We start from the raw sequence: 10,676 nt of genomic DNA on the forward strand, positions 1-10,676 counted from the left end.
ATGCTGCCCCAGAAGCATTCCTGCTCACTGGGCCCTCTGCTGGGGCACTGAAACCACGGGGAGCACCTGCCACTACTCTTGTGCGGGGCCAGCTTCTGACCAATTCCGGGGCCTGATCCTGCCTGCAGCTATCTGGGAACTTGTTCATAGATTGTTCCTTACAATTCCTACACAGCGTCCAGAGGTAGGTCTGAACAGGCAACGATGGAGCCCAACATTATGCAAGTCTCACTCCCAACTCTAAATCTTCACTACATCACTGATGCGATTTCAGTGAAAAAGTAAAATAAAAATCAGTAACATTAGTTTCCCCTGCATAGGAAAAATAACTGTTTCTCTTAAACGTTCACAATGCCTCATAGGATAACAAGGCCTCTTTTTTCTCCAAACCCTCTGTCAAGGCAGTTGAAGCAGCAGTGAAATGAACTCCAGAATCCGATCATGTTCTGCAATTCTTTTATACTTACTGTTCAGTCTGTGGGATGCAAGCAATCGATCATGTCAGTGAGGCAATGCACAACATCACAGGGGTAGAACAGAGATGACTGATAGCTGGGTGTCACCCACATTCCCTTTAACAGCATTTCATCATTTGTGTTGAGAAGAGTCTAAAAGGTGGTTAGAAATCTACCACTTTTCTTTCAAAAAGAACAATCCCTGGAAGTATGTACTTACATCCATGTGTACCCTGGTACTTAATCTCACGTCTGTTTTGCCACAGTACTGTCAACATTAAAACTGACAGATCTCATGAATACTGACTGCTTTAGTGAATCACACTAAATAATAGACCATAGCATGCTTCTTCCCCCGCTATCAAAACATCTAAGATAAATTAGACAATAGGAAACCAAAATATTTAGAGGTAAAAAGAGTCTAACTAAAATACAAGCATTTTCTTTGGCTGCCTAAAAACCCAGTCCCCATCCTCTTATTTTATATGTATGTGCATACATTTCGTTAACTGAAAAGACATCCTGTTTCTGTCACATGGACCAGCAAAAGAGGGCACAGGACAGCTGCCTTTTTCCACCTCTGAGAATCTGATCATTTCCATTAAATAGCTTGAAAATAAATTGAGGTCTTGTTGAACAGCCTTAGACAATAGATGCTGAACTATTTCTCGTGTAGCCACATAACAGGAGTTTGCACTGATCAGAAGTCAGTCAAAAAAGCTTTCCTTATTAGCTGTAAGGTAGCTAATGGGTCTTCAAAAGGACCTCCTGACTTTTTACTGTCAAATTTTGCTGTCCAATGCATAAAACAACCACAAACAAAATAGCTTCTGCTTTTATACACTATTTTCATGCACTCTCCATTTTAAGATATTCACCTTCTAGACTAAAACTTACCATGTTTGTTTGTTTTTCCCCTTTGAAGTTAACACTCATTTTCTTTCATGCTTTCTAATCTGGCTTTCCTGAATGAGTACTATGAAAAGACAGCCAATTGTCCTCATTATAAAAAGAGCATAAATAAACACAAGACTGCAGCCTTGAATTTATTTACCCCAAAAGCTATTAATCCAAATAAAAATATATGCCGTCAAAGGGGGCAAGACCAAGGCCAACGCATTTTCAGTCATATAAACGGATTATGTGATTATGCTGTAAATACTCCACTGATTTATATATAAATATATATATATATTAGGATATGAAGTAGTAAGTAGCATAAGTAACATAGTACAAATCCATCAACATAAACGATAAAATCCTAATGCGTATTTTATAAACCCTGGGCTGTGGCACACAAAGAATAATATTTTATTCTGCAAAATTTCAGACTCTTTATGACAGCACTATGTTTATACATTTTAATTGTACGGTTCCTAACTGTTGGATACCAATATTTCTGGAACCGGCACAAAAGTAACAGAGAAAACAATGGTTTTAGAAGATAAAGCTCTTCAAAGCTCTTTTATCCCCAAACGTAATTCTTAGACACTGGAGAAAAAAAGACTTTTTAGCATGAAAGGAGATTATTGTTTGCCCAATGAGCCTGTGCGGAGGAACCTAATGCTGACAACTGTATTTACAAAAAGATACACAGAAGGATCAATCTTCAATTCTTCTGTGGTGGATTTTCAAGACAAAGAATGTAGTGTATAATTCTAGTAATACAGCTCTAACAGAGATAAAGATTTGCTTTATTCTTAATCTTGCTAGTATTAATTTATTTTACAGTATTTCAGGGTATTCGAGGCATTTTTGATCTCTTTTAATAAGACCTATGCCTTGCCAGATGCTGCTATCCAGTAAAGGCTTGATTCATGCCAACAGCATATAAACTGAACAGCAGGTAGATAAGAGTCCAAAACAAAAAATTAAGAGCATGCACAAGTGGAGATTTAACTTCAGATAGGAAAGGAGACATGGGAAAGGACACGCATAGAACAGCAAAGAAGTTCAACGAAAGCTGTTCTACAGCATGAGATGCTCTGATCTAAAAGAAGTTGCATACCATTGGCAATATGTTGCAGACATTAGAAAAGCTGGTCTTAAATACAGAGTGTTGGATGAGTAAGGGTGCTTCATAAGCAGGGCAAGGAGGAAAAAAACATCAGAAAGACAGATCTCACTCTGGACACATGCTTTCAATCCACTGCCATTTGTATGTAGAGCTGGAAGAGGTCGAAACGGATCATCCATCTGTTCCTCCAGAAGGGATGAATACTGCTCATCCACAGTAACAGACAGCAGCCTGATCTGCTATCAGAGACCTCCTGGGAAGGAAATGCCTTATCTGCTTCAAAGCTGGAGGAGGACAAAGTACTTTCCATCAAATTTCACCTGAATCAGCTTAGCTGAAATAAATCCTGCTTTTCTTGTCCTTCTTATTGCAAACCTGAGCAATAGTATATTCCCTTCCTCTCTGCATCCCTCAAGACTGTTATGAGCCAGTCCAACACACACTGCTCCACCCACCTCTATCAGCCTCTCCAAACAATATGAACCCCTTATTTCTCCGACTATATCTTTTAGATTTTGATTGGCATATTCAAGCTCTGTGAAACAAATATAGCCCTAGAAGCACTGGCAGTGCTACTTACACAACAGGCAAACCTACACATATGATCAGCAGTCAGCTGGCTGAACTCAGCTCTCAGAGTCCCCTTTCCCCTTTAACAACTTTGGAAGTTTTCAGTGTTTGAAACATGACCTCAAACATAATTTAGTTTGATTATCACAAAGGTTCTGCATTATTAACTTGCTGCCTTTTCTGACACAAAGCTCAAGTTCTTTTGCTACAATTATGCTATACAATGCAAACATGCATCTATCACACTGATATACTAAAAGAGGAAGAAAACATTACTACGGGATATTAGATGACTACATAAAAACATAAGAAACAAGGGAGACCTTCAAAGAGAACAGAAGCTAAGATTATATATATAGATTTTACATTTTACCATAAGGAGTCTTAGGGGAAAACAATGCCCTCACATGTATTTTACCTCTCAATATCATCCCAGAAATTCCTCATGTAAAAATTGTTTATCTTGTATATAATGAAAAATGTCCAGTACAGCTTTGGTTTGGATTACTTGAGCTTGCTTCAAATAATTTGCAGATGTGAACTATGTTTCTTTCTAACACCTACGTGAGCAAATGTATTTGCAAATAAACAGCCAAACACCAGGTTTTTTAGGAATCCTTAATATATTTTTTTCACCAACTCAGGTATTACTTCAGTCTCACCTGCACACTCCCTGCTGCAGTAAGAAATGTGCCATAGTACGTATCCCTCTGCTTCCTCTTCTGTGCTGGTCACAGCCGAGCAGCAGCATTTGCAAGAGAAAACATGAGCTGCCAAAAAGTACTGCCCTGAAAATGCCAGTTGTAATCATAGCTACACGACACAGCTCAATGGTGCCAAGAACCCTCCTTCTTCTCTCATTCCCCCTATCCCTCCCCTTTATTTTATTTCTAACCCCAAGGGCAAACGCCGCTTCCAATCCAGGATTCCCGTATAAAATCTCTATCTGAACTGAGATCGACAGAGAAAAACATGAATGTATTCACAAACCACGCTGAGTAATCTAAACTGCTGTTATTTTTAACTTCAAAGAGGCACCCTAGGGTACCTGTCCTCAAAAGAATGAGCCGGAAATGCTGCTCACCATCCCCTCCAAAATAAATATAATAAAATAAAGCCTTACTGAAATCCTACATAAGTGACAAGCAACTCTCAGAATCAGTGTGGCTGAATTTACTCCCCCTGCTTTCAGTATTTGGCCTTATAGACCACCAAAAGCAAGGCAACTACTTTTCTTCTTGCAGTAAGTCAGCTATTGCTCTCATTTTCTGCGATGAATAAAGAATTATGAATCCCAGCATCCTCTAACATCTCCACAGGATAAGATTCCTTAGTTCATGTTTATTTTCCTGTCTGAGCCTAAAAAAACCCAGAACATGGAGCTGTGCAATGAGCCACAGCACATAGCCAGTACTCCAAGGACCACAGAGCCTTCCTGTTCTGAGCTACAGGAAGTTCAAGGAAATCAATGGGAGGTGAAAGGCACATAAGTAAAGCAGGTGTGCCCCAATCTGGCAAGAAAAAAATAACTTTTAAAAATAAATCCTGAAGGAAGGGATGATCTGAAGCAAGTAAATCAGCACTGTCATAGCCACTCAAATCAGACATAACTGGTGAATAAATCAAGTCATCTAAAAAGCACTGATTTTAATTAGTAACTTTTGCAATTACATGCTTACTGTTAAAAGTGGTTGTGTTTTTGCAGTCAGACCAAGGCTGAACAGCACAGATTTACCTGGAGCTCTTTATAGCCTCTATCCCAGCTATGGCTTTGTGGGGAGCCAAAATGCATCCTGCAGAGCCTCCTGCTAAGTAAAAGGAAAAAAGGCAGCAATACAGCCTACAAACACTCTCTGATCTGAGCCAGTTGTTTCTCACAGTACTTCCTGTTGTTCCTTCTTCTGGGAGTCTCCACTTGACAAAAAAGTATACTTAGCACAGTCAAATACAGGCAATTTCTGGAGGTCAGAGTAGGTCAGCATCACAGCCCCCTGTAATGCACATGAATCCCTGATATGCCCAGTTTTGGTAATTCTCCAAGTTAGTCTGGAGGTATAAGAGGCTCTGGATGCTTGCTACAGAAGCATATATTTTAATAAAGAGGTAGCCAAACACTTGTGATATTTCTGATATCACCTCTAGTAATTCCAACAACATTCTTCAGATTAAGGTAAACTTACACTGCATAACAAAGTGGAAATTAATCCTCTGGCCTATAGTAACATGATACATTCTCAACTCACAAGCTACAAAGAGAATAGTATTTCCATACTGATCATGCACCACTAGCAGTGAGAAGGCCCCCTTTCTGAGCTTCATCACCATGCAGACTCCATGAGGGCTTTGGTCATGCTTCAACAAATAGAACAACAGGCTTAAGAGCCACATGACTGCTGCAAGTTGCCAAACACCACACTGCCAGGGAAGCCTCCTGGGGTAGCAAGAAACCCATGCTATCAGGATTCATTAATTTAGGGCAAAGAAGCAGAAAAAAGCATCTCCTCCTGTACAACATCTGGTTCCTTACAACAAGTACATTTGGCCACATCACATTTCATTTTTGCTGGTTTCTCAATGCTTCACATACATAAATATACAAATTGTAATGCAACGGAAAGCACAGCAACGACAACAGACTAACAGGGTGCTAGGCTGCGGCAAGTGAGGGGGTTGCTCAAACTCAACAGCCGAGGGTACAGAAATAAAGAAAAGAAGGTGCTTACCTTCAGAAGGCATCAGGTATGCAGGGATCTCCAACAAGATAGCCTTGCCTCCACTGCCAACTTTTAAATGAGGTCTGGGAAGGGGTGGATTCTAGCACTACCCCTTCTGGTCACTCAGGTACATTGCATGCACCTGAGCTCCCCTGGGTTGGCCCTGCCTTCTCACCAGGTGCCCACTGTTTCAAGCCATGACTTAGCATTTCCACTACACAAATACACCTGTGTGTGTATGTATATAAATGGAGATTTTTTCTTGCCTTCCATAAGTACAGGCAAAATGAAACCCAGCAAGCATGAAGCAATTCCAGATGCTGCCAAAACCTGTACCAAATCTGCAGAGCTTTGTCTAGGTAGGTGCTTAGACAGCCCTGAAGCACTTCTCTCCCCAAAGCCTGTTATTTTTAAGATTACCTGGTGCATGCTATTTTGCAGCAGTATTTTGCAGCTTTTTGCAGTTCCCTGATCATACAGGGACTAAAGCAGCTGAGGTGCTTTATTTGGAATTACAGCTATGAAACAGAAGTAGTTCTAAGCCTAATTTTTCTCTAGATTGGCCAATCAGGTTCCTTCTCCCATTACTCTCTTCATTTCCCAAGGTAGAGTACATTTTTCCATTGTGTTCAGACAAAAAATGAGGTTAGCAGCAGGGTAAATGTGTACAGCTTGATCTCACTGGAGCGTGGAAGAAAAGACTTACAGCTTCAATACACAAAAACCACCATGGTATACATCTGAAACAAATCTAGAATATGATACTTACCATATAGGGTGTGCCAGAAGCATGTTCTTTTCATATGACTGAACCTCTTACCCCACTGTAATTCTTTTGTTGTCCTTTCCCCCCCCTCCCCCCCCCCCAAGTATAAACACAGAAGTTCTCAAAACTTCTCCCCTTAAGCCCTTGTGATGCACTTAAAACTTCTCCCAGGCACTCCTACAAAGCTATAAAGTCTAAATTGCTTACTTTCTTTGCACGAGGAACTCTGCTGTCAATAATCTTCTACTTCTAGCAGATGTGGTTCTAAGAAAAACACTAATTTCCTTAAGATTCATAATAAAGATCAAGTGGAGAATTATCAAAACAAAATTGAAAGTTGCTTCAAAAGCTGATTTATCTGTAGTTGGAATTACATAATCACTGAAATTGTTACCAGTTTAAGTTACTAGACTTAAATATATACAACACAGAGTTACACACTATCAGAGTTCTGCTCCTTTCCTTGATTGGAAGCTTTGCAGACATTTCACATATTTTTAGATGTTCTGAGAAAAATTAGGATGAGAATACCTCAAACAAACAAAAAAAACTTGCCTACATTATCTCTAAACTACCTACTACTTTGCAAATTCAAATAGTGAAATAAGACTTAAAATATATATAGATATAGATATATAGTCTACCGTGCGTAAATATTTTTCTAAATCAAGCCTATAAGAGCATGACAGCAGAACAGCTGACTGAGAGCAGATAAAGGGGTTAAAGAATTAGGTCTGGAAAGCCTTTTTTTTCCAGTATTTATAAAACATTGCAAATATATTAGGCCAAAGGAGACAACTGGGCTAAGCTCATGGATTTTTATGGTCCCATGAAAACAAAGAAGATTAACAAGAGATTTCTGGAAATTCAAAAACTGACTGCCTGATTCATTTATTATTTGCATTAGTTAAATCAAGAAAAAAAAATCTCCCAATTGAGTCAGTAACCATTAACTTGGCATTCATGAGTGCACTTCCAGGTGCTGGTCAAAACCTCAGCTTTTAAATATAAAAAAAAAATCTCTAAATAACAAAAAAAGCAACTGAGCTTTATACATCGAATATTTAGCTTTTCATTTACTCATCTACACATACAGATCTGGATATATTCTGAACGCTTCAGGCCTAGTTATTTCTCTGCTGACATTCCTGCAAGGACACGAGATTATACAGCCACTGCTTAATAGCCTAGAGAGAATACTGACAGATGTGCAAAAGGGGAAAAGTGGACATTAAGAAGTAGACAACAGAATCTTTGTAGTTTGACATAGCACCAACATAAGACTCTGCCTGCACATCTGGAACTAGTTATTCTGTTGCCCACATATGCAAGGGGAACAAGTTCAATCCTCATCTTTAAATCAAGAGGAAAAAAATATATTCCTATAGACTTGGACAACAACATGATGTTGAACTGGCTTCAGGATGAACTAAGCTCCCCATATGCTTTTACATTTCTGCCATAACCAGGGCCTGCAAGCACCCAACTTGCCTTAGTGAGGCTGCCATTACTACTACCTTTTATTTGCACAAAATACGGAAAAGCCAGACTGTAATTCAGTCTATAGTATTTATGCACCGGGTTGGCTACGCTGTGCAAACATTGCCACCATGTTTTATGGCAGTCGAACTGGAGTGCAAGACAATTCTGCAGCCCATTTCACCTGGTATCTAAAACTCTGGAATACCACATTCCTGAAATCTGCTTTATTGGAGAGCACGGCTATGCAGCATTTCTATCTCAGGATACATCAGACATTGCTTCTGTATGAGAGGAATTGACAGGAATACTCAACAGCGTGCAAGACTATCAAAGTTCTCTGTTACAATACAGCATCAAGGATGCTCCAGCCAGACCAATTCCTGTGAATTTTGGTCATATGATTCAGTCAGGCCAAGAGGACACATTGATGAGTATTAATGTACCCAGACTCCATAACTATTTCTGGTATCAAATCAGGAAGCCAGGTTCCTTCAGCCCTCAGAACAGTTAATGGAAGGAACATAGACCCTTCAAGATGCTTAAAACTCACCTCCTGTTCCAGAGTTATCAGCTGCCAAAATTTAATCTGGAGCCTGTACAGCCCTCTTCATTTAAAGCTAACAGTAATGCTCCAAACCCTGCGTTTCAAAAGAAAATTTGCGGAAAACTGTTGTATATTTACCCCACATGCTCAGGTAAAGAACCAGAATTCATAGCTTAAATTTATATAATCTCATGGTTTTGTTGGTGAGGAGACAAGTGATGGGATAAACTCACTTTTTTTTCTTGTTATTAAAATATCTTTGGCTGGATCTACTGCATAAATAAATCAATCCCCCAGCTACACATCTCCATTTTTCCAGTCCCAGCACATTATTTTATGTATTTTTCCTTCCATTGCAGACAAATCACTCCAGGGAGTTTATAAACCCAGTAGTCTACTTTCCGAATGGAAACAATTAGTGTAATTTGTGAGTGAAAAAGCAAACAACAACAGAGACTTACCCCATTTTTTGGGTAGGCTATCCATCCTAGATCCCCCATTACTGTGCGTGAGTCCAGTAAATTCACTGAAAGAAAGAAAAACCTGGTAAGGTGTATGTCTTATAAATTTCAGTAAATATTTCATGATTTGGATGGCTATGGCAAATAGGCTGTTTATAATTAACCAAGGAAGCTGGGTTTTTGTAAGACAAAATAACAATGCAGTAACTCCTCTAACAATGAGATCATACCCTTTGAGATCTGCAACTGGAAGTTGCACATGCTCTAAATTCCTACAAGATCCAGACTCTTGCGTTAAGTTCTTTGGGACTGGTCTTTTTGGGAGAGAAGTAATTACATAAACTCTGTATAAGACATACAGCAGATACACACATTTCTTCTATGGTGGTACAGTCTTTAGCTAATCAAGCCTTTTAGACAAACACAAAACAAGAAACAACATGCAGAGTACCCTAGTTATCATGGATTCAAGTACTTTACAGTAAGTAATGTAAGTATGTACGTATGTAAGTATGACAGTGTTACAGTTATCAGGAATCTATTCTTTTTTCTCCCTTGCATGTTGTTCCAAGACTCGACAACTTCACTATAACACATCCAAGCGATTGTCTCTCCCCCCCTTCACCCAAAAGTACAGTGGTTTTGTTAAGTCAGAAGCAATTAACAAACAATTAACATTGAAGAGCAATAAAAGTTATCCTCAATCTTATAATATTTCCCCTCATATTTCCTGAAATACTGAGTTCAAAGCATGAAATAATTTAAAAAATATATCTACACAGAGTTAATTCAGCTGAGAAAAATTACAGTAGCTTTTGGTGCCGAGCTCTCCAGTGTCATCTCCTGTACTCAGGACTTCCAGTCTCCCAAATTAAGAACTTGCCTCTGAATCAATAGCTGTTATACAGAAACTCAGTCTAAGAGGAGCCTACTTTGCAAAGCACAAAAATCCTTCAAACTGTAATTCTTGCTTTCCAGTATATTTATCTGCATAGCACAGCCGCATTTTTGCACCCACGTTCAGCCTAAAAGGGAACCAATTTCCCCAAGTCTTCAATTCATGGTCTCCAATGTATGCATTGTTTAGAAATCCCACAGGAAGTCAAACTTCAAGACTTTCAAATTGAAGATGAGCTATCCCAAGAACAAGCTGGAAACAAGAGAAAGAGGATACATCTCAGTCCTTTGGAAACAAGCCCATTTATTTAGGTACTTACGAAGTGGCATATACATACAAGCAGAAAGAATAGGAATATCAATTCTCAACGCTGGTACTCATCTGAGGTCCATTTTCCATCTCTGCAGAGACAAGTACCAGTGCAAACCAAAGGCATACAGACCTCTACACCAGCATGGGTCACCCTACTGCGATGCACCATCAACAAAATTAGAACACTGCCAACTGATTATCTCAGACATCATAAATACGGTATTTTAGGGATTACCTGCTCACTGTGACAAGAAATAGACTCATCAAGTTCCTGTAATTGGCATTTCACTTCAGAGTATCTATTTTTCCCTGAAGAGTCAATGACCTAAATGCATAGAAGCACAAGAACTTAATAGCAAACCATATTATGTATACAGAGGCACAAGTAATAAAACTAGACATACATTGTACTAAAATAGAAGTCATCTTCCTTTGAAATTTTAAGGAATATTAAAAA

The 10,676-nt window shown here is 39.1% G+C and overlaps 1 protein-coding gene across 9 annotated transcripts in view; it reads right to left on the reverse strand.

Annotated features, from left to right (window-relative positions):
* The window catches only part of EPHA5 (EPH receptor A5), a 184,616-nt gene extending 175,535 nt beyond the window's left edge, over positions 1 to 9,081 (reverse strand). For 8 of the 9 annotated variants that reach the window (XM_019614695.2, XM_010709893.3, XM_031553074.1 and 5 more), the window contains exon 1: positions 9,010 to 9,081. In XM_019614695.2, the coding sequence (XP_019470240.1) occupies positions 9,010 to 9,048 (39 nt within the window). In that variant the 5' untranslated portion in view covers positions 9,049 to 9,081. Of the gene's footprint in view, positions 1 to 5,765; positions 5,826 to 9,009 lie in introns of those variants that run through there. The other variant, XM_019614694.2, reaches the window with a different exon arrangement.
* Between the last annotated feature and the right edge of the window lie 1,595 nt (positions 9,082 to 10,676).

The sequence above is a fragment of the Meleagris gallopavo genome, chromosome 4 (genome assembly GCF_000146605.3).
Source record: "Meleagris gallopavo isolate NT-WF06-2002-E0010 breed Aviagen turkey brand Nicholas breeding stock chromosome 4, Turkey_5.1, whole genome shotgun sequence".
Lineage (NCBI taxonomy): Eukaryota > Metazoa > Chordata > Aves > Galliformes > Phasianidae > Meleagris > Meleagris gallopavo.